Below are 25,258 nucleotides of genomic sequence, written 5' to 3'. Positions count from 1 at the left end.
TTTTTTTGGCTTTTCTCCGGTACCGGGAACCGAACTCACGACCTTGCGCTTGCCAGGCAGGCGCTTTTTGCCACTGAGCTAAATCCCCAGCCCCTCTTTGTTTTTTTTTTTTGAGACAAGGTCTTGCTGTGTACTCTTTGCTGGCCTTGAACTCACTGTGCAGCCTAGGTTGGCTTCAAACTTCTGGCAATCCTCCTGCCTCAGCCTCCCGAGTGCTGGGATTACAGGGGTGCACCCGTGCACTGCCCTTCCTATTCATATTTTTAACAAGGGGAATTCCCCACATAGGTTTCCTCATTTTCTTCACTGTCTTACCCCAGAAGTATTTTAACTGTGGAAAAATATTCCTCTGGAAAAAAGTGTTGGTGGGCTCACAGGAAAGCTCCCCCAGTCAAGCTCCTCAGAACAGAGCTCTGCTCAGCAAGGGCCTCCATCCCCCGCCCCACACCGCCCGAAGGAGGCAACCGCTGGCCTGACCGTGTGCTTCTCACGGCCTTTCCCTCTAGGTTTCTCTCGTACGCCCGCACCATGCGGTAAGAGACTGTATAGGCTTGCTTGTTTTTAAAGTTCACGTCAATCAAGGGGCGTGGCATGTATTTTGGGGTTTCTGTTTGTTTGACCCCATCTTATAACTGAGATTCACCTCTTCTCACAGCTGTGCAGGGTGTACTTTCACACACGTTAGCTACCCGTTACAAACAATGTTGCCAAGGATATTCTTGGGTGTGTCTTGTGGTGCACCGGGGCAAAACTGTCTTTAATCTGGCAGCCAGAGGGTAGGGCATGCGCTGTACAATAGGCTACAGGGTACACGCTCAGTTTCCAGTTTATTAGGCAATGCCAGTGATTTCCAGAGGCTGGATCACTTTGCACTCTTCTCCAAGGTTTATTCACTGTGCCACTTTCTTCCTTTGGAAATGCCTTCTCTGGTTTTTGACCATTTTTTTCTACCACACTGTCTTTTCTTTATTCATTTTTGGGATTCTTTCAGAATAGTCAGGAACCTAGGACTTTTGTCAAATACATGCTCCAAATACGTGTTTCTGTCTGTGCTTTCCCTTTTTCCTCTCTTTAAAATACATTTGGATGAAGAGAAATTCTCACTTCAGCTTCCAATCCAGCTATTTTTAATTTTTGTGTGGTTACGGATCTGAATATAATCTGTAGTGTAGTCTAGAATCCCAGAATTTGACAATAAAGCGACAGTGTAAAACCTTCCAGAAAATAAATGTAACTGGAAAATTCGGTAAAAAGCCAAGTTAGAGTCATGAAAATCCGAATGGCCCAAACAGGCCCTACTTACGCAGGAGGACTGTCGCCGCAGTACTTTCCAATTCTCTGAGCATCGTTCACTTCTCCGCCGTTGAACACAGCCACGAAATCGTATCGACAGTAGTTATCTCGCTCTACATCAAACTTCTCAAATTTTAATTCTATAAGCTTTGGAGAAAGGACAACATCCAAGTGTCAAAATAGCACTTTTTTTTTTTTTTGCTACCTGGAATCAAACTCACGACCTTGTGCTTGCCAGACAGGTGCTGCACTGCTGAGCTATATCCCTGGCCCAAAATAGGACTGTTGAACAACCTCCAATAGAATTTTTCTTTGTTTAAAAAAAAAAGTATTCGTTCTCTTTAAACGATGTTTTCCTTGTTGCCATGTTTCTTACTGCGTTAACCAAACTGTGGGATTCTTTTTGCTTTCATTTTTAATCACTGCGTAATGGTTTAAGTATTTCAGTAATATAAGTCTTCCATTATTAAATAAATGATTATATTTTTCTTCTTAAAGATAAAAATTAGTTTGGGGATTATGATTAAAGTGTGTACATAAGTGTATGTGTTTGAACACGAGTTTACACCACTGACCTGCATGGTATATTGACCTGAATAATTATCCATTTTAAAAATAAATGTATGGCAGATAGTACTTGTGCAAGGTATATGAAAGATCAATTTTTTAAAAAAGAAAAACAGTCACAATGTTCACCTTACTATTTGGGTTAAATTCTACAGTGTTTGCAATAATATCATTTTACAAAGCTAGATTTAAAAGTTCACAAAGTAAGTTGTATTTATTCCTTCACCAAGTTCTGTCCTACAATTTAAATCTGAAAGTGATTCCCAGAAAGTGCAAAAACTCATGGGACGACAAACTAATAAATACTAGAAAACTACAGCTTCTCTTTTGAGTGTTTTAGAACAATAAATAAAGTTACTTGTGGAATTTATACAATTTTTATAAAACAACCACCAAAACACCCTAAAGGAGAGTAGCTTTCACGTTGGACACCTTGCTAAAGAGCTGATACGGCTTTTGCTGGCTTTGTTGAAGGGAGGAACATACACTGTCTTCGACTGGGTGATCGGGACAACTGCGACAGGATGAGTTTGCTGTGTGGGAAAATGGGACCTTGAAATGTACATATATCTGAGGATTTTTATCTGCCCACGATTACTCACTACTACTTATAACAGCATGTTTGTAATACCTGCCCCAGGGGTAAGATAATCTTATGTGAAATTTGCCTACCATTTGTTTTGAGAGTTGTCATTATATAACAGAAAATTAAATTCATTTGATTTTGCAAGTCAAATAATGCAAAAGGCAATATTTACTGGGTCTTCATCTGAAGAAATACCTGTTCCTGGGGGGATCTTCTTCTTTCTATAGTCTCAGTTTTTTTGCATGAGCACCACAGCCAGAGGCTCCTGAGAGGTGGCCCCCCCACTATCTGGGAGTGCCTCACACACACACACAACACACACACACACACACACACCCTCTTCATGGTTTCAGGGAGCCTCACCTGATTTTTGGGGGCTATGATGTGCCATATACACGTGACTCCTACAGGATAATCCCGGTCTGGCCAGTTGGGGGTTTTAAAAGAGCCCAAAGGTCTTTCAAGGCGTCCTCCACAATACTGGTCCCCTGAAGTCATTAAATGTGGAAAAAAAATCCCACAAGTTTATATCCTGACACAGGTTAAAGAAATACCACCAAATAGAGATCAGCGATGTGGAATATTAGGGGATAGAACAGTAAATCCAGGCAACAGCAGCAACTTATATTTTCTCTAAATAATTACACAGATAACCTGCTACATGCACAGACACACGTTCAGGCACACACACCGTGACCTTTATAATTGCTAGTGTAGCACATCAGCACAAGATAGGGAAGTAGAGTCAGAGCCGTAAGTTCTTTTTTTCTTGGGAGGGGGAAGCAAACACAAAACATCCAGGAATGTGAGCTTGCGGCTCATTTTCTTAGATTCTAAGAATTCTCAAGGTATTTATTAAGTGCCCATGGACAAAAATTTGAATTAGTATAGGCAACACTAATTACTAGAAAACTTTACATGATACATATATCTTTAGTAACATTTTGTTTTTGTGAAAATGCATATGTATAAACTTTCAGCGATATAGGAAAGTACAAAGGACAAAGTAGAAAAACTCCCCAAATTCTACCACCCAAAACTAACAACTAAATAGTTGAAAAATATTATTTCAGATATTTGACATATGTACTGATATGTAACGTACTATACTATACCAATACAGTGACAAATGATTTTAGAAAGTTATGTTAATACAACGTCCTAAATTCTTTTAGAAAGTTATATTAATACAAGGTTCTAAATTTAATTGCACCTGAATTTAATAAATAAAAACTGAGTTATAACTAAAGGAATTAATACACCTTATTGAAATAGTTTTTTTTGACACAGGCAATCATTCTTAAAACAGATCTCTAAATTTAAGAAAATGCATTCTAGAAATCGAGTTTGGAATAATTTTTGGAACTCTTTTTTTATTTTTTGGTACTGGGGATCGAACTCAGGATAGCGCTTGTGCTGCTGTGTTATATCCTCGACCCTGGAACTCTTTTGTGTTTTTTGTTTTTTTTTTTTCTGGTACCGGGAATCGAACTCACTACCTTGCGCTTGCCAGGCAGGTGCTGTGCCACTGAGCTAAACCCCCAGCCCTTAATAATTGACTCATTTTTTTGTTGGGGGGGGTACCTGGAATTGAACTCAGGACCTTGCACTTGCCAGGCAGGCACTTGTGCTGCTGGGCTAGTCTCCGGCCCTGACCCTGGAACTCTTAATAGAAAAATTTCAAGCATATACGAAGTTAATAGAATAATGTAATGATCTTCCACGTATTGATCACCAAGTTTCAACAAATATTATTCTATATTCTATCTATATTGCTACCAGCCGTTTTATTTTATTTATTTTTTTTTTGTTTTTTCTCTGGTACCGGGAACCGAACTCACGACCTTGCGCATTATTTCATAGGTTTGGGGGAGATAAACTCATAAACATTGAAACACACAAACCCCAGCTATGCAAGTTTGAAAAACAGATGCACCTGTGTGAGCCGTAGTCCTATGACACTATAGAGTCCACGCCTCACAGCATTTCTGCAGCCTTCCCCAAGCTGGCAGTTCCTCATTTTACTTTTCTAAAAATTTTCACTTTCGTTTTGTGCTAGAGCTCCCTATAAATGGAATCGCATAGAGGCGCTCTTCTGAATCTGGCTTCTCTTGCCTGTCATAACGTGTAAGAGACTTGTGTGGCTGTTTCATCGCTGTGGTCTGTTCCTTCCCATTGCCCAACAGTATTCCACAGCATGGAAACGGTACCAAGTGCTTCCTCATTCTCCTGCTGCAGCTCACTGAGTTCTTTCCAGGTGAGGCCATTATGAATGAGACTGCTACAAATATTTTTGTGCAAATCTTTGTGTGGATATGAGCGTTCACTTTTTTGCATACCTACCCAGGAGCACAATCACTGGGCCAAGAGTAGATGTAGACGTTGAACTTTATAAAAAACTTCCCAAACTTTAGTCCAAGTATTTGTATCATTTCCTAGCGCTCAAGGTCTGAGCGCTTTGGCTGCTTCACGTACCTGCCGGCATGTGTGGCTGTCAGTGTTTTAGACAGCGTGGTGGGTGAGGAATGGTACCTCACTGTCGTTTTAATTTGCATTTTCCTGATGACTCATGAGATTAGACAATTTTTCATGTAATTATTGGCCATTCATATCTTCCTTTAAGAAACGTACATCTAAGTGTTTTACCCATTTTCACATTTATTGAGACTTTTATTTATCTATTTATTTATTTATTGAGTTGTACCATCTTTAAATATTCTGGATACAAATCCTTAGCAGGCATTTTGGTGACTATTTTCTCTAATTCTTTAAGTTGCTTGTTCATGTTTGTAACAGTGTCTTTTTTTATAAGCATTAGTTGTAATGAAGTTTGCAGAGCACATATTTTTTCGTCCTCTTACTTTCGATTATTTGGTCTTTGTATTTCAGGTGCTTTCTTGTAGACGACATACAGCTGAGTCTTGTTTGTTAATTCAAGAACTGTCTTCCAACTGGCGTACTTAATCCTCTACGTTTAACACACTGACCGATATGTTTGGATTTGGTGCGTCGTGTACTATTTTTCTTTTTGCCTCATCCTTCTTTGATTCCATCTGCTGTTCCTTCCAGCTGGATACTTTTCAGTGTTCCATTTTCACCTTTTGGCTTTAGCTGTAACTCTTATATTTTTAATGTGCACTGTAGAGATGAGAATGTGTATATTTAGCCTATCACAGTGTACCCAGTTACCACGGTGCTTTATGTACTGTGTATGTGTGTATGTGCGGCAGTACAGTTCCATTTACCTCCCACCCCTTGCTTGCCAAACACATACATTGTATGTTCCATCTACAGTGCTAATTCTTTTGCTTTGAACAGGTAAGTGTGAGGAAAATAATACGCACTCTTTCCCATTCACCATTTCCCATGATTTTCATTCCTTCCACTATCTTCGAGGTACCCTTTGGGGCTATTTCCCTCAACCTAAATAACTTCAGTATTTCTTGCGGTATATGTATAAAAACGTCTTTCAGATAGTTATAGTGCTTATTTGAAAATGCTTTCATTTCCCTATCATTTTTGGAGACTGTCAACAGGATCTGGGTTGGCAGTTTTATTCCAGGACTTGAAGAATGCCACGACATTACCCTCTGCCCTCCTTAGTTTCTGGTTAAAAGAAAACCATCACTTACACTCCCGTTCTGCATGTAACTTGGCTTTATCTGCTTGACTTCCAGATTTTATTTGTATCTTTAGATTTCTGTAATTTATGATGTGATGAGGCATATGGCTTCACGTTTTTATTTATCTTGTTCAGAACTGTTGAACTGTTTGCCTCTATCAACCAATGCTCTTCACCAAGTTTGGATTGAGTCAAGTCATTATTTCCTTATTTTATGCACTGTTACTACTTCTTCTGAGAGAAAAATTACCGATGTATTAGACCATTTGATATTATCTCACTGATCTCTGAAATTCTTTTTCTTCAATGCTTTTCTGCCTGCTTCTTCAGATTAGATTATTTCTATTCAAGTTTACTGACTCTTTTTCTGTCATCTCTAAGTAACTGGGAGACCCACCAGGTAAAAATTTCAACATCGGATTCCCTATCTGCTATCTCTAGAATCTTTGTTTTGTTTTATTTTGTTCTGAGACAGAGTCTCACTATGTAGTCCAGGCTGGCCTTGAACTCATAATCTTCCTGCCCTGGTCTCCTGAGTGCAGGGATCACAAGTGTGTGCAATCATGCCCTACCTCACTTGATTCTTTTTTTTTTAATAATAATTTTTGCTTCTCATCTGTTTATTTAGTCTACATATATTTCCCTGAAACAAATTTGTAATTGCTGCTTTAAAGTGCTTGTGAGCTAATTGCAGTATCATGGGTCTTTTTATTGGCTGCTTTTTCTCTTGAATATGGGACACACTTTTCCTGCTGCATTACATGAGCAGATCCTGGACATTACAAACGATACACTCTAGCTTCTGTCGAGTTCCTATGAAAAGTGCTGTTTGACCTAGTGTATAACTTGGCTGGACTCAAACTCAAAGTCTGTCTCCAGGCCAGTGGGCAGCAGCTGTAACCTCTGTTCAGTTCTTTCATACTCCAGCTCATGGATTAATGCCAGGCCAGTTGGCTTCTCCCTTAGAGTTGGATAAAATTTACATGTATACTTTGGACTTCAATTCTTCTGTAGCTCCACGGTAGGATTTCCTCCCCAACATTACTGCTGCTCTGTTAGAGCTAAATCCTGTCTTCTCACATCTCAGGCTGATGGTATTGCATTACAGCCCAATCCCAAGGAAGACTAGGGAGTTTTCTCTGACGAAAGGATAAAAACTCACAAATCTTTCTTGCTGCAATTATTTTTCAAGGTTACTATCCCTAAGGAGCTCACATGTGCTGACATGAAAATATCCTGAGACAGTGTTAAATAAAAAGAAAAAGAATATTAAAAGAATGTAAAAGAATATTAATATGATTGCACTTACACTTTAAAAGATATTGTAAAAATACATAAATATAAATAAGCATATGTATAGATATAGAAATTATTGGCCATAGCTATTTCTGAAGAGGAGATCATAGTAGGTAAAATGCAAGCTTCACTTTTTACCCATGAATTTCTATATTTGAATTTTTACAAGAATGTATATGGACTTTTTAAAAGATTGAGTTTTTTGTTTTTTTTTTTTGTCTTTTTTTTGGCAGGGTCTTGCTATGCAGTTCAGGCTGGCCTTGAGCTCACTTTGTAGCTCAAGCTGGTCTCGAACTCACAACGGTCCTCCTGCTTCAGCCTCCCAAGTGCTGGGATTCTAGGCATGTGCCACCATGCCCAGCAAAAGATTTGAGTTTTAAACAGTGTCTTGGTGGTTTAAAGTTTCTTCTGCAACTCTCTGTTTCAGAAGAACTGCTCTTAAGCTTTACATTACATGACTAACATATACAAAGTGTCAAGAACTGTGTCTGACACACAATAGCATTCGATCAGCACAAGCCAGCACCACTGCTGTTACAGGGAAACAGTACCTCTTTCATTGGGTTCGGAGGCAGAGAACATGGCCATGAAGCCGTTTCCTGCTGTATTGGCATCGGAAATCATCTTCACCATCATCTTGTTCCCACTGGACACCAGGGCTCCAGGTCGGAATGTGCCGCAAAAGCGGCCCATGCGCTGGCCGTTGGTGTGGCCATTGTACACGTCCACAAAGTCATAGCGGCACAGGTTGTCGCTCTCAAGGTCTATGAATCGGAAATTAAGGACGACTACTTTCCCCTCAGGAACCTGCAGAAAGAAACAAGGGCCAAACAGAAAACTGTGTCACGAAAACATCTGACGCCTTCACAACTAGCCAAGCACTAAAATGATCACATAAAAAAACAGAAGAGGCAAAGGGTACAGCTGAGGCTAAGGCTCTGGGTTCGATCTCCAGTTCCACAAGAAAAGGAAGGGGAAAGGAGAAAGAAAGCACCCGAGATGTTTTCCTTTCTCAAATCTGAACTACGCCAGGGAATGTTTTCCAGCATGTGACATTCCTAATAAAATACAAGTAATCTCTTTAACAAACTCTGCAATTCTCTAAGGTACACAACCTAATTCATCAAAGAGTTTACTCTCACCAAGTTTCAAAAGAGTTGGATTGGTCTTACGTGAGAAATCATTGCTTACAAAGAATATCAGTACTTACTGGACCACAGTACATAGCTGCATGTTCTAAAAACACCACGACACCCAGACATAGCGCTTGGTAACAAAACATTTGAAATATAATTTCTCACAAGTAATATAAAAGGATAATCTCAATATACAGACTGCTTCCATAAAGTTCAAAATTAAAGGCTTATTTGGCAGTTGAACAGCTAATTTACTTGAGTCTTGAAAAATCTGGACCAAAATATGTATTTATAAATAAATCAACTGAGTAATTTTTGTTAAATCATTTCTTCTTTAAGTCACTAAGGTTTTCAATTTTTGGTTTTTCAGGTGAAAACTTATATGCCAGGCAATTCTGAAATATTACTGCACTAAGCCAGGCATGGTGGCACATACCTGTAATCCCAGCACTTGGGAGGCTGAGGCAGGAGGACTGCCACAAGTTTGAGACCAGCCTGGGCGATAGAGTTAGTTTAGGTGCAGCCTGAACTATACAGCAAGACCTTGTCTCAAAAAAATAAAAAACATAACAAAGTAAAAAAAGGAATATACTACTCTAATGATTAAAATGATAATCTTGCACTTTATCATTAAGATTTTCTCGGGGCTGGGGATTTAGTTCAGTGGCACAGCACCTGCCTGGAAAGCGCATGGTCATGAGTTTGATTCCCGGTACCAGAAAAAAACCAAAAAAAAAAAAAAAAAAAAAAAAAAAAATTAAGATTTTCTCCACATTTTTCCCCATATAATTCCCTGTCTCTTGATCTTTTTCAGTACTGTGGGTTAAACCCAGGACTTTCACACTGAGCTACACCCCCTGCTGTTAATCTTTTCTTTTTGAGGGGGGAGGTGGGCAGGGTCTCACTAAGTCATTAAGTTGCCCAGGCTGGGACGGAACTTGTGGTCCTCCTGCTTCAGCCTCCCAGGGTTCTGGGACTACAAGCATGCACCACCATGTCGGCTCCCCATATAAAATTTCTAAGATGTTTCCTTTGTTTCTGAGTAAGCAGGAGAAAAATGACCACAAAAACATTCGGTAGGATTCTGAGGCTACAAAATTCCCACTCTTTTCCACTTCACCTTTATGACCAAGTCTGGATCACATTTGTTTTACCCTTTCAACTGGAGAGGTCATTACCGAATAGTGTAAGGATTTCATTTGGTGAAAATGTATGTATGACACGGCCCAGGTCAGTGGTTAAAAAAATACACACATACAACTAAAGCTGATTGTTTTATCTTCATCTTAATTAACTACTGAATCTTAGACTTAAGGTCAAGCAACATTAGTACAGCTTCCTGTGTGAATTCAGGGCCATGAATTCTTTTCCTTACAATAAAATTTGTTTTTGTGTCAAACACACACACACACACACACACACACACACTACCATGGTGGTGACTGTAATGAAACAGTCCCAAGAAGGGTATGTCTTGGCTTTGCCCCAGTTCCATGTTAATTGCTAAAAGTTCATCTTCATGGTGCAAGTATCAGAAGCTCCGAAGCCACAGCCTAAGAAGCTGACAGCAGAGAAGGACGTCAGTTTACACACTCTCCCTGAGGTCTCTGCTGTAACTTCCCCGTTGTTTTTATTGCTGTCATTACGCTTATAACTTCCATCCCATAATGAGAATGTTATCAAAATATGATGCCACATCTAAAATCTTTAATATAAACAAGTGCTACAAATTACTGAAAAATCCCTGACCCTGAAAACAATTTCAGACTAAATTAATTTGTGTTACTCTTACATGAATAACGACTATTTGTGCAATGTGCACAAATTTACACAAATGACTACTTTCTAAGTGCACAGAGAGTAATTCAGAGCCACGAGGCTTGGTGAAACCCCTCATGCAGAGTGAAGAAGCCTAACAAAGGGACAAAGTCAAAGGACAGAGCCTGGGAACACGCCAGGGTCGACGAGTCTGGGAGAGGAGGTCAAACCACAGCCCAGACTGAAGAAGCAGGAGCAACGGAAGCGGAGCGAGGCCCCACGGAGGAGGGGGCCAGGATCAGGTGCTGCTGCTGGGAGGCGGGAGGTAAAGACCCGGAAAGACCGCTGGGCTTAGCAACACACGGGGGACCGAGAGCTCTGCCGAAGCTGTTTTGGTGGCACAGTAGGATCAAAGCCTGACAGAAGGATTGAGGACTGGGGATGTGGCTCAGAGGTAGAGTTCTTGCCTTGCACGCACAAGGCCCTGGGGTCGATCCCCAACACCACAGGACAGCTGAGATAACCGTACTACTAACTTCTATTGGTTTATTGGAAGGAACAGTTAATGTTTAATTGTTTGATTGGTCTTGCAAACCTATATCTATCTGAGTAACTACTTTGAAGATAACAATATGCAATATAACAACCATTGTTGATTTCCTATCATCTTGTTTTGAAGTTGTGTATCGTTTTATTGTTTTTTGTTGTTTGGGGTTTTTTTTCTCTTGAAAATAAAAATTAGAAAGAAGGCTCGAGAGAAAAGTGTGAAAAGCTGGTGGTAACGAACAGACCACGCTTTGGGGGTCTTTGCTGCAAAGATGAACAGGGAAGTAGGGTAGCTGGGAGGCAAGGAGGGGTCGCGCAGGGTTTTCTCAAGAGCCCGTGCGTGCTCAGGCGCTGCCCACGCCACGGAGGCGTCTGCGGAGAGGACAGAGCTGAGGCCGCGGGAGCGGGGAAAGGCAGGCGCTGTCCCTGGGCAGGAGACGGGGCGAGCTCAGGCACAGATGGAGGGGAGCTGGCTGCGGTGGAGAAGCGTAGCTCTGCCCAGGGGGGCCCGGAGAGGAGGAAGGCAGATGGAGGCGGTCGGGGGACGAGGCGGTGAGCGCATATGGAACTGTTTTTCCCCGGTTGCTTTTGTTTTCGTGGTGAAATAGGAAACCAGGTCACCGGCAGTGAGTGCATAGAGGACAGGAGCTACGGGAGTCTGGGGACAAAGCACAAGGTGCGTACGCGGATGAGACAAATTCCCAGGCGTGCTGGGGGCCGCCTGAAGTAACTGCATTGAAACCGAGAACTCCTACACGGCGGCGGCCCCCACTCCTCCCGCAGCAGCGCCAGGGGCGGCGGCGCAGAGGCGGAGCTGTGCTCGTGCAGCGGGAGCCGGCAGCTGGGCTGGGAGGCCTCAGGCGAGGACCAAGAGACTCGAGCCACGGGACTGACCACCCGGAGGGACTGTGGAGTCTGAACTGTCAAGGACGGGCAGCAGGCAGGCGGGGTGCAGCGCGGGGAGGCAGGGACCCAGGAGCAGCGGGCGCAGCGGTGGGCAGCGCTGGCGCACACGTCCCGCGGGGAGAGGAGCTTCAGGACCCACGAGGGTCCTCACGCAGGCGCTGAAGCCGCAGAGGAGCGGGAGCAGGCCGTGCGTCCACGGCAGTGACTGTGATCCGGGAGCTCACACGTGCAAGACCGAGGGGCCGTCCCGGGCCTCCAGGACACTGAGCGCCGAGGGGCACAGCGCGCGCAGCCCTGTTTCCTTGGCAAGCTCTCGGTCTTTGGACCCTGCTTACAAAATATCTGTCGATGCTTCCCTGAAGCTGGTGTTGAAATGGACTTCTACAGGCCTTTATTCCACGGGATAAATTATTTACTCCCTCAAATTTCTTTACCGGACCCCACTGCGGTGAAAATGGCTATTTCTCTGGGCGTGAGAGACTGTATGTTCAACAGGAGAGACTAGGGTAGGCTGCAGCGCTCCAATTTGAACACTGCTCACTGAAACCACCCTAACATCCTCTGGAAGGAGTGAGAGGTGATCTTTACCAGTGTGAATCTGCAGCAAGTGAAGACAGATGTCACTTTGTACTGAAGGTCACAGAGAAATTCCGTCACCAATGAGACGCACGCTGCCGTGAGCCCTTGCATAGCACACGTCTGATTTCCCTGAGAGCTCCTGATTGTCACTGGGAAGGACGTCAGAGTATATTCTCTGCCTATGACCCTTCCACTTGAGCAATCTATAGCACCCTTGATTTTTCTTTGCTAAGAATATTTTTATCTTAGTTACTTTTTTTTTTTTTTTTTGAGACAAGGCCTCACTATGCAGTTCAGGCCAGCTTTGAACTCCCTGCAATCTTCCTGCCTCAGCCTCCCCAATGCTGGAATTATAGGCAGGCTGTGAATCTCAGCTGGAGGTTTTAAGTCTGAACAACATGCCTCGGTCACAATCCGAACTGTAGTGAAACAGGTAAGTCATTAAAGGAGGAACATCTGTGCAACCTACATGCAAAATACATGGCTCTGATTTTGTGTTTTATTTTAAAAGATAATGAAGATAGAGTAATGCTACACACATCACTGCACCAGCTAAGCATCCCTGAACTTTTTGGCTGAGGAAGAAGAGAAGGAAATGAAAATACACAGGGTCAGACCGCTGCTCCTTTCACCCGGAACATGTGCCCACTTCTCACTGGTGCTTAGGTCTCAGTTTCAAGGTCACTCCTTCCTGGAGCCACTCCCAGAAACCCTCCAACACCCCAACCCAACCTGCAGCCGTGCCTCAGGTCTGAGAGTAGAGTGATTCAGCCCACTTCCTCATCACCTGCATACAGAAGGAGCTGGGGGTGGGGTGGGGTGGCAAAGCTCTTTTCTCCCCAGCTACCGGCTTTGGCACAGTGCGTGGTCCCAAGTAGGGGGTCAACCTCAAAAATATTCGTTAAATGAATGAATCCACTGGATACTGAAATAAGCACAGCTTCTTTGCACAATCACGGATGAGGTTATATATCGGTTCTACCTCTTTCCTCTTTCCTGCCCTGCCTGGCAGCAAAGCTCTCTTTTTGAAGTCATCCCTTACGAAAAGAATACGCACATAATTTTGGGAACTTTACATTTTAAATCTCCTGGCAATACTAACACTGAACACGGAAACTCAGTGAAGGTGTTTCTGCTTGCTTGCTTTGGTTTTTTGGAGGGTGCTAACTACATGACGCGTCTCGTTTGGTGAGATTCTATTGACCAGGGAGTTCATTATCTGCCTCTAGGAAAACAATTCCATGTCCCTGTTTTAGTCCTATCAACAGCTGAGTCCTGTGCGAGCCAAGCCTGGCGCTGCAGTAATGACCTCAGCTCACCCCACGGCCCCTGGGACGTCCTCACTTTCACAAGCAAATGTGCCAAGTCGCTTGGTGCCAGGGCTCCTGCCAGCAATCAGGGAACTGCATTTTAAGCCGATGGTTTGCATTTTCAGGATGCTATGAGCAAAATGCAAACACGAGGCCAGCTTCCTGGTGCGGAGGGGTGTATGTCTATAGAAGTGACACAGATCTGCAGCTTTTCTGCCCCCTAATGTATCAGTTACTACTCTGAGTGAAAAGATCTGTTTTAGGAGCATGTCTGGTATTTTTAAAAAGCCATTACTTTAATCTTCTAAGATTTCCCTCTTTCACAAATAGATTTCTGGTAACTCACGTCCTAAAATGAGACTACGGTTCATTTACATAAAGCCCAAGAGGAACCATATGCAGGGCCACGTCATCTTGTTCATATATCTCAAGTGTAATCCAGAAAATTTTATATCCAAATTATGTGTAAACAGCTGGTAATCTTTCATGAGGGGGAAAATCAGAAGCTTAAGAGATCTTATTCATACATATATATATATGCAAATATTTCAATACTACTCTTTTTAAGGCAAAGCTTATATGAGTTTAAAAATAATTTCCTTTTTGAAACAAGGTCTCACTATGTAGTCCTGGGTGGCCTTGAACCCACTTTGTGACCTAGGCTGGCCCAAATGCTGTAAAAATAAATCACAAGCCGGGCGTTGTGGCGCATGCCCCTAATCCCAGCACTCGGGAGGCTGAGGCAGGAGGATTACAGCCAAATCTGAGGCTGGCCTGGGCTACATAGTGAGTTCAAGGCCAGTCTGAACTACAGAGTGAGACCCTGTCTCAGAAACAAACTACACCACACCACACCAAATCCAGCCAAAACAAAGCAGAACAAACCAAATAAAAAAGCATGTATTGTAATGAATACACAAACAGCATGTGATAGGAGCATTTTCTTCTGCGGTTGGGATTTCACCAAAAAGGAGTGAGGGAACTCCCACCTACCTACAGTGCAGACCCCCGTGGAGATCCGGTTCCAGAGACCTGTTGGAAACCACCAAAAACCCTGCCATCCATTCAGAATAAAATTCCCACCTTAAGTACAGTGCTCACCGGTACACAGCGGAGGTTGGGTGCCAGGGATTTTTCTAAGCACTACACATGTATTACTTCATACACCGCCTACAGAAACACTACGAGTTGATGGTACTAGCCCAGGTTTATAGCTCCCAAGTGAGAAAACCGAAGTAAAGAGAGGACCTGCATGGTATGGCCCCTGACTATCTATCACCTTTTCTCTTCATGTGAGAATCTGGCTGCCCTGTCACTCGCTTTTCTGTTCAATAACTCTCCGAGGTGGTTCCTACCTCTGGGCCTGTCCAGTCTGGTTCCTCTGCTTGGTGCACCCTTCTTCCTGATATCCCGGTGTCCGCCTCCACCTCTGCATTTAGGTCTCAGCTCAAAGGTCACCTCGTCAGAAAGGCCTATCCTGAGTCCCTCAGTCACTTAGGTCCCATAGATCACAAGGCCATGTTATTTCTTCACTGATTATTTACCATTCATCTGAGGATCAGTATGGAAGCTACAGAAAGCTGTTTGTCCACACAGCTTTTCTAATAGTTATTACAGATGCTCAAAACATATTCATGGCATAGATGGCTAGGATACTTAACATTTTTTTTTAAAAAATGTGGTGCACACCTCAACTCCTGCTACCAGGACTCACATCCATATAGCAATGTAAACTCACTTAGAAGCACTGGGCATGCGTCACTAGTGTCCTCATGGGGAAGAACACACAGCTCAGAGTGGTCACGATGACTTGCGCAAGGCCACTCACAAGTCAGCAGTAGAGCCCAGGCCTTGTGCCTCACAGGGTTTCCCGTGCCCTGGCTGTGGCGGAGACTAAAGAGATGCTCCTGGATGTCAATTCTTCTTCCTAGGCACAGAGCAAGCTGCGAGTTGCTAGGTACACAGAGTTGAGAGTCCCTGGTCCCCTTGCGGTTAGGTGGGGGCCGTGGGATTCTGTCCTGGTCAGTGGAATGTAAGTGGAAGTGATGTGCGCACCTCCAGGCCTGACCTTAAACATTCTGTGCAACCCTCGTATAGCTCTTTTCAAAGGAGAGGACTCATAGCTAGGAAGAAAAGAGAAGAGGGGTGGCCTGGGTCCCAGCATCCTCCCCAAGGGTCCTCTCACAAGGACCTGGCTTCCTCCCACCAGGCCCCACCTCCTACAGGTCCTACCTCTTTCCAATGGGGTCCCAGGCTAGGGATCCAAGCTCCACCACAGAGGCCTTTTGGGAGCACCCAAGACCCAAACTATGGTCTCCGTGCCGTAATTTCAATGTTCCCAGTAACAATCATGAATCCGTGCAACCACCATCATGACCCCTGACTCCTTCAGCTGTGGCTGGTCAGCTGGGGTGAGAGGAACCAGCAGCGTTTTTTAAAATTTTGTTTTGGATTTTTGAGACAGGGTTTTGCTATGTAGTTCAGGCTGGCCTTGAACTTACTTTGTAGTCCAAGCCGGCCCCAAACTCATGGATCTTCCTGCCTCAGCCTCCTGAGTACTGGGGTTATAACAGTGCGCCACCACATAGTAATTCCTGAGCCAAGAAAAGAAGTGGATCCTTTTTATTGTGGTGGTGGTGTTTTTGTGGTACTGGGAGCTAAACTGGGGCACGGCACATGACGCTAGTGGCACATTACCAACCCCTAACTGTTTCGTTTCACTGAAGACTTGGCTACAGAATGAACCAGGACAGCCGGGCTTCAGGTTCTGTCTCTTCTGCACATGCTGCCTCAGGGTGAAGAGCAGGTCAGAAGGGAGCTCGTGCCTGTGGCCTGGTCTTTCAACCCTAGAAGGGAGACTGATCTCAAAATTTTCTAAGGGAAATACAGATGAGAAAAGCGTGAAAGAAGAAGAGCAGAATTCTAGGTAATAAGAACTAGAAGTACAAGGCGAGTGTAACCAGCATGGGGGAAATCATGCAGATAGCTACTGGCCCGGGTTGTGGCTGGGAAGGAGACACAGTTAAGTGAAGGGTGTTCCTTTCCACAGGGGTCTGTCTTCCGGCCATCACTAGGTCCTCAGAGCGGATGCAAGCAACGGCAAATCTGAGCAAGCAATGCGTTCATCATCAACTTTCTTGGGAACTGGAAATTCACTACTTTAATTCATTAAACATGAGCTTTCTTTTTAGCTATTTGTTCCTGGAAAAGGTTACTGCCAAAATAAAAAAAGGATTACCAAAACAATAAAATTAAAAAGCTGCAGATTTATACCTAGTAATAAATTTCAAAAGCACTCCAGATACAGTGTTCAGGTTCTCCTACGCTAAGCGGGCGCCTCTGTTTGTTAGCATGTATTTCTTTTTTTTTTTTTTTTTTTTTTGGTTTTTCTCCGGTACCGGGAACCGAACTCACGACCTTGCGCTTGTCAGGCAGGCGCTTTTGCCGCTGAGCTAAATCCCCAGCCCCTAGCATGTATTTCATCTGCAGTGAACCCAGCGTTTCCACCATTTTCCGCTGTTACGGCTTCTATCTAGATGTCCCTGCAAGGCCTCAGGAGATTCTGGGCGTGGGATACTGGATCATGGGTATGTGACACTGGATTAGTCCTCTGATGGGTCTGGAGCTGAGTGTGGAGTTGGGAGGTAAAGCCTGGTGAAAAGAGGTGTGGCTTAAGGGCATATATATATTCTTCCTCCTGCCTTGATGGCTGCTCTGCTTCCTGCCTGTCACACCATGGACTGTTTCTCCTCCGCCATTCCTCTCCACCCAGGAGCCAGCTGACTATGAACTGACCCCTTACAAGCTGCAAGCTAAAATATATCTTTCCTCTGTAAGCTGTGGAGGCTGGGTACTTTGTCAATGAGAAAGTAACTAAGACACCCACCAAACCAGCCAAAGGGTAGACCAGTAGCTTCATGTATCACCAGCCATGATATGAGCCACAGCACTGGTACCTCATGTGGCTGACGGGAGCAGCAGAGTAGGACACTGGTCCCTTCAGCGCCCAAGGCTGGAAGGTCAGGCTGCCCCTGGAGGCTAACGCTGGGCAGCTGTATGTGATTAGTGTGGGCCCCTGAAAGGTGTTAGCTGCGCTGGGAAAACAGCGCTACATTATCACTGGCTGGTTGTCTTTCACATTTAACCATGAAGGAGCACCTTGGGCACTGTGCAGGTACAGGACACACTTTCAGACACGACCACGGCAGAAAAACAGAAGTACAAAGTGCTGCTCTACCAAGCCAATTATTTTAAAGCACCTCTTAAGAGTAGTAATTTTTTTTAAAACAATGAAAAATCCATTGGTAAGACACGAGATGCCCAGTACACATCAGAGCATTCCAGGATAAACGAGTATGACATAGGGCCACTGTGAGGCCACAGGCCCCTAGGACTTCCACGCCTCTTCTCTACTGTTGGAAGCCGCCCCACTGGATCCTAACAAGCACATGTGCAGTGAAGAAATTGCTGCGGAATGCATACCAGGATGAAAGAGGAGCAGAACACTACTGCCAGCTGCAGGAAGTCCAAACTCTTTTGCATACTAAAGCACCAGGCCCATCCCAGTCTGACTTTGCGGTCTCATCCACCCCACAGCCCTTGGTGTCCTGAGTATCAACCTACACGTGCTCAACACACCTACAGGTGCTCAACACACATGTACTCATAAACTAAAATTACTAGCTCTAAAGATTTCTATCTCTTTGAGGTCACACGAGCGTTTCCTACCTGGGATATTCCTTCTCTCCGTCTCTGACTGTTGAACTATCACTACAATTTCAAAGTGTTAGGGCCAAATACAGCTTCTGCACAATCTGCCCCCCACCCCATGCCCAGATCCAGGTGACCTTATCTTTCCTCGTACACCTGCATGGCCCACTCTTTCCTTTCTCCTGGGCCAGACTTCCCAGAATCTACAGGTCTCACAGGTAAAGTCTGCAGCATGACCTCTTCCTTGCAGGAAACCACGGACCTTGCATGGGCAGGACTCTCCCACACTGATTCCTCTGCACCTCAGTGACTGAACTCCAGTGCAGCTGGGGGCCAGGCATCCAAAAAGCGCAACGATGGAGAAAAGTTTCCTATCTTTATTTGATATATTTTGGTCTCAGATGTATGAGTAGCTTTGGGGTTTTCTGTGCCATTGATTACGTGTTCTGTAAATCAGTAAGTATTCATTAAATACCAGCTGCTGGCACAGTAGCACACATCAGCTAGGATAAAACATAATTTCCAAGCTGGGCGTGGTGGCGCATGCCTGTAGTCCCAGCACTTGGGAGGCTGAGGCAGAAGGATTGTTGCAAGTTCAAGACCAGCCTGGGCTACAAAGTGAGCTCAAGGCCAGCCTAAACTGCATAGTGAGACCCTGTCTCAAAAAGACCTTCCCCCTCAAAAAAGATATATATATATATGTATATATATAATTTTCAAGGTCCTTGACCCAGAACCTGGCAGTGCCTTCCTGACATAAGTTGGGGCCTCACTAATACATGTGAGAGATTGAACAAAAATCTTGTTAATATGCCTGTCCCAAGCAGTCTTCTTCATTCCTGTCTCTCAATCTGCATGCACAGGATTATAATTTTTTTAAAATAGAAATTTTCATTTCTTTTTCTTATTTGTGTTTTATGACAGCTGCGGACAGGTCATAAAAGTTAAGTCTAGTCAGTTTCTCTACATCTTCAAAAATAAAAAAGGGGAACAAAGCACTTAAGTCATTTTAGCACACTCCTTCTCCAAAAGTTGTCAACGTGAGTTAATCCAGAACAGGGTGAATGTGAGTGGTGAAGGTTCTTGGAAGAATAAGCGTCCCGCCTACCCTACAGCACTGGTCATGTTGTCTGAGCTATTTTTAAGGGCAAGGCATATAAAAGCCAAGAAGAGACTTGGCCAGCTAGGGGCCTTTTTGTAATATAGTAGTCATGTTTTCTTCTTAATGACACAAGAGGTTTTTTCCTTAAAAAAACTTTTGTTTTTAAAACTTCTTAGCATTTATTTTATTTTTTATTATTTTAGTACATTACCAACTTCCCACAAGGAATGTAAAACATTATGTACTACACACATGTACTCATAAACTAAAATTACTTTTTAAAAAATTCTTTATTAGTATACTTATTAGTACTCATAAGTTAGTGCTAGTACTTTATTATTTAGTACAGTAACTCAGTACTGGTACTTGCTTAGTACAGCGCACAATGACTACACTCATGGGGGAGCTGGCACGTGTACATGACACAGCCTCACTCTTTACATCCCTTCCTCTCTGCTCCCTCCTGATTTCTATGTGATGACCTAGAGAAAAACAATCTGAAACTGAGATTTCCAAGAAAATACTTCTGTAATCTGGAATCTCACTGGATAAATCTGCAAGGTATCAGGAACACAAAATTATAGTGAAATTTTACTAAGAATGAAACAAAATGTGGGATGTTGGTACATGTACTAAAATAATAAAAAATAAAATAAATATTAGAAAAAAAATTTTTTTTTGGTCTTTTTGAGACAGGGTCTCACTACGCAGTTCAGGCTGACCTTGAGCTCACTTTGTAGCCCAGCCTGGCTTCGAACTCGCAATGATCCTCCTGCCTCAGCCTCCCGAGTGCTGGGATTATAGGCGGGTGCCACCAAGCCGGGCTGTTGAAAAAATTTTAAAATAAAATAAAAGGTTCTTTTTTTTTTTTTCTTTTTTTTTTTTAAATACTCTGTGTCATTAAGAAGAAAACATGAGTGCTACATTACAAGGAGGCCTTCTGTTCTGGGATGGGAGAGATCACAGGAAGGTAATAAACATATTTAAACCAGGCCAGAAACAAACGTGAGCGTCTACTGTCTTCTCCAAGGAGGGAGAAGCGGGTATACATGGTAGCATTAGGCTGTACAGGAGAGAACTACAACTCTTTTTAAATATAATTTCTATATGAACAAATAATGTCCATAGTTTAAAATCTAAAACAGTACCACAAAGCTTTCATGGGAAATGACAGCCTTGGCCCTCTTGTTATCCCTGGGATATCCCACTCGTTAAAGGCAACTGGTTAACTCTTTGGGCTGTTCTGTCTAAATATTACCTTCCCATTTCTTACTAACAAGCTTGTGCTGATATTTCTTGTGACTTTTTTTTTTATTAGAGAAACTCCTTTTGAGTTTTGTTTTGTTTTTGGTACTGGGAATCGAACTCAGAACCTTGTGCTTGCCAAACACACGCTTGTGCCACTGAGCTACATCCCCGGCCCTTGTGCTGATATTTCTTGATTTACCTTTTTAAATTGTTGCCTCTCTGCTTCCTATGATTTCCACTATTCCTCTATCAAATTTCTGGTTAAGTCAATATTCAGAATTTCCATTCACATGATCACTGCTGAGCCAAAATGTTAAAATGTTTTGTACCATTTTTTGTTCATTTTTCCTTCAGCTAATGATTGCCTTTCTTTTTTTTTTTTTTTTTTTTTTTTTTTTTTTTTTTTTTTTTTTTTTTCTCCGGTACCGGGAACCGAACTCACGACCTTGCACTTGCCAGGCAGGCGCTTTGCCGCTGAGCTAAATCCCCAGCCCCATGATTGCCTTTCTTGAGGTCTGCTTTCTTTTCTATGTTTCTGTCACTTACACTCTTCTCAGTAATGGCCGGGCACTGATGTCCTAATAGCTTCCACTGTCTTCCTGGGAACGTTCACGTAACGAAGCCCTCCATCTTTGTGCCTTCTCCCTACAGCGTCTGGCCTGGCTACTCAGGGTCCGCTGCATAGCTACAAATTTGGACCTTGCCTTCTCATCAACTCAGTGACCTCCCCCACAAATCCCCAGGGCTCCAATGTCTTTTTTTGTTGTTTACTTTATTCCCTCGTTTTGCTGGAGCTTATCCTCTTATAGGTTTCTTACAAAGGCTATACAAAGATCGAAAGTTGAAGACCTTGCATATCTAAAAGAAGTCTTTTTCTGCACTTATATTTTGTTGCCTGTTCGGCAGGCACAGAATTGTCTTTAAAATATTTTCTCATCAGAATTTTAAACGCATCGGTCTGCTAGCTTCCAGATTTCATTATGCTGATGCTGTTCTTTTTCCTATGTGATTTTTTCCCCTCTCCAGAAGCTTGTAGGATTTTCTTGGCTAAATTTAACAAAGCTGTGCCATGCGGTCTTTTTCTCATTCACTGTACTATTTCTGCTTCGATAACTCCCTCCCTCTATACTCACTGTTCTTTCCAAAATGAGGACTTAGATGAGGACTTCCTTGGTAGATTCCATAATTTTCTTATCTTTTGAATATTCTACTTTGTCTTTTTTCTACTTTCTGAACACCTTCAAGTTTATCTTCTAGCACTTCTATGAACTTTTTGTTTCTCTTATCAAGTAATTAATATCCAAATGTTTTTATTATTATTTTTTAGCATCCTGTTTTTGTTTTATGTGCACCATACCTTTCTAAAATTTCCCTGAGGATAATATAATTATTTCTGTTTTCTTTGCACTGCATCATCTGCCTTTCTCCTTCTTTCTCTCTCCCTCCCTCTCCCTCCCCCCTCTTTCTATTCCCTGTTTAGGGCTCTGCTTTTCACTAAGAGGCTTTCTTCAAATGTTTAGTAATCGTCAACTGCCCATTCATATTCAGGGCGGAGGGGATGCTAACAGGAGCTCTGTGGCTGAGACTGTTACCTCAGTGTCACCATGAAAGGTCTCCCACAGGTCAGAATCTGGACAGAGGTCCTTTCTCTGGGGCTGTTCATTTTCTCTAAGATCCTTCAGTGCCTTGCCTGAGGGGGTCAGATCTCGCGGCAGCTTTCAGGAGGTCTCGTCATCCAGTACAGACTTTGATTACCCTGATTTTGGTGCCATACCTCAACCTGGCTTCTTCTGGTGGACCTGGCAGTTCCAGGTCCAGAGCCCCTCTGGTTCCCAGAGGAAAAATCCAGCCTTGATGGCTGCAGAGGGAGAGGAGGGAAAGACAGCTCCCTTGTTGCTTGGGCCGGAGGAGGGACCCTGGGAAGGCAACTGCTCTTATAAAGGCTTTCAAACAACTCCAATTTTTGACCTCACCCCCTGCTGCCTTCCAAGAAACCAAGTGCCTCCAACCCTGAGGGACTGCACGGCACCTCCAACCCACAGGGATTCCCGACACCAATCAGCTTGCTTCTTACAGCACCTCCCTTCCACCCTGGCAGACACTGAGTTCTCTCTTGTGCTAATTCAGCCACCACTGACCATCTGCTTTCTTATCCTCTAAAACTGTGTTTGTATCTCCTCTACTGTAAATTATTCCAGTTCGCTTTGCCCGTTTAAACTTCTTAATTCTTGCACTGTAACACTGCTGGGATTTTGAGAGGGAGCAGAAACAAATGCATGTGCTTAATCCATCATGTTTAACAATAGTCACTGAGGTGATTTTTATTAAGAAGTATTAATAATGGTAAGACACTGTATTCTTAGATTATATATAATAAAAAAATAAAAGATACTACATATGAGTTTATTATATATAATATTATATTAAGTACCTATTAAATACCAAAGTTTATGCTAACTGCTATGAAGGACTCCAAAGAACTAAAGACAGGTGTGTTAGCATTTTTAGTGGTTTTTACACTACTCTAATATATGCCTGTTTCATAATTTATGGAAGCAATCCTACATTTTTCTATATGTAATGTGTTTCTAGTTTCTTGTTAATATAAAGAATGCCATTATCAACATATTTCTACAAACCTTGTGTTTAAGGAATATTTCTGTACGGTAACTTCCCAGAAATGGACTAAGTTATGGCATGTGGGCATTTTAGATTATTACACAATACACTCTCTAGAAAAGCTGTATTAGTTCTCATTTTTCTTATCTTTTTAAAATTTTATTTTAAAGAAAACAGTAGAAAAAAAGAACAATAGCAAAATACAAACAACACAAAGAAGGACATTAAAAAATGATACAGGGTTTCAAACCAAATGATAGGGATTAACAGTGGTTGTTATATTACATATTGTTATCTTCAATGAAGTTGCTCAGATTACCAGATGTAAGAATAGAAGATTGATTAAATCATTACAGGGAATAAGAAAATAATAATTTAAAAGAACATTAGAGACAATACATAGTGTCACTACGCAGGATTGGAGGAATTCACTAATGGTTGTTATACTGCAAATTGTTGTCGTCACATAAATTGCTCGGATTACCAGATATAAGCAAGCAAAATTGGTCAAAATATTAAAAATAAGTTCTCATATTTCATACTTGCTCCTGTACTGGATGCTATAAATACTTGTCAAGCTGTGAGGCAAAAAAAAAACCCCAAAAAACAAAACAAAAAAAACAACCACCAACAACAAAAAACAAAAAAAACCCCAAAACCCAAAAATCAACAACAAAAAAAGCACTGGTGTTTTAATTTGATTTGCGCATTTGTATGGGAAAGCTGCATTCACTTAAGGTGGTAGGTAAGTGTGCCAGGTAAGAGAAACTCCATCAGAGATAACCTCAAGGTGTCGACTCCACAAATACGATCCACAACAGAAATTCAGTGTGGAAGCTTAGTGTGGTGGCGCACGCCTGTAATCCCAGCACTCAGGAGGCTGAGGCAGGAAGATCATTGGGAGTTTAAGGCCAGCCTGGGCTACATAGTGAGACTCTATCTCAAAAAAAATTTTTTTTGTTTAAGAAAAAAGAAAAGTAGTGAGGAGAGAAACGGTTGTACTGTTTTTCTTTGGAGATAAGTAGTGTGGAGGGACAGACAGTATAGCGGTTTCATTTTGAATGTATCAACTTTAAGGTATCTAAGGGGGATGCTGCAATATCACAAGGCAGAATGATTGCTGAGGGGCAAAAAGAAAAAATTCAAAAGGTCTGGTTTTCTCTAGAAAGTGGACATGCGATCAGATCGGTGGGCTGTGAAAGGTTTCACGAGCAAAACCAGTCTGACACCACAGAAGGCTGTCGGGCTCCAGCCGGACGCCTCCCCAGTGCGTAGCCTCAGAGAGAAGTAAGAAAGGAAGAGGGTGTGGAGAGGCACACTCACGCCAAAAGCTACACCCCGTGGCACATCCTGGGAGGGGCGTAAACAAAGGCGGCACCTTCGCTTTTCCACACTCGGGTGCCTAAGTCCACCAAGGACCTGGCGAACTTCGCTTATAAATTCTCTTCAAAATAAGTCAATAATTTTCCGTTCAGACTCCCTCGTCCCAAAGGCTTTCCAAAAAAATGGAATTCAGAACACAAGAAAGTAGACGAGTTGGCACGTTAGTTAAGAAAAAACCCTCTGAATTCTCAGAGGAGAGACTTGAGTGGGTAGGAGAGAAGGCAGTGAATCATTCTGCTCAGATGGTGTGACATTTAATTGGAGGTTCTGTGACAACAACACATTTAGGAAAAATCATACAGGGACTAGTGGATTGCAAAAAGAAGACCTGAGGGGCAGACGGCCTGGGACGTGGCGGACAGGCTGGGGGAGCTGTGCTTGAGCACATCTGCACTTTGTCCTTGGTGCCCTCTCTCTGTTCTTGGTTCTCAGCTGCAGACCTTAGGCTTATTCAGAAACTGAGGAAATCTGAGTTTCATCAAGCACCCTGCCCTCAGCTGGCTTCTCAATTCCCCAGGAAGATGGTTCTCAAAAGGGAAGGGAGAGTCCGGCATGTTGGGTGCAGCGGTTCCCTTTCCACTGCCCCCGGGCCACGAG

The 25,258-nt window shown here is 43.0% G+C and overlaps 1 protein-coding gene across 1 annotated transcript in view; it reads right to left on the bottom strand.

Moving 5' to 3' along the window:
* Pcolce2 (procollagen C-endopeptidase enhancer 2) overlaps nt 1-25,258 on the bottom strand; it is a gene marked incomplete at its 5' end in the record, with an annotated part of 73,262 nt that overhangs the window by 11,933 nt on the left and 36,071 nt on the right. Inside the window, 3 exon segments of the mRNA XM_013506286.1 lie at nt 1,304-1,440; nt 2,810-2,934; nt 7,916-8,171. Coding sequence (XP_013361740.1) covers nt 1,304-1,440; nt 2,810-2,934; nt 7,916-8,171 — 518 coding nt within the window.

The sequence above is a fragment of the Chinchilla lanigera genome, unplaced genomic scaffold, assembly GCF_000276665.1.
Source record: "Chinchilla lanigera isolate Chin_1 unplaced genomic scaffold, ChiLan1.0 scaffold00107, whole genome shotgun sequence".
Classification (NCBI taxonomy): domain Eukaryota; kingdom Metazoa; phylum Chordata; class Mammalia; order Rodentia; family Chinchillidae; genus Chinchilla; species Chinchilla lanigera.
The sequence above is the reverse complement of the archived record's forward strand: the minus strand, read 5'-3'. Positions and strand labels throughout refer to the sequence as shown.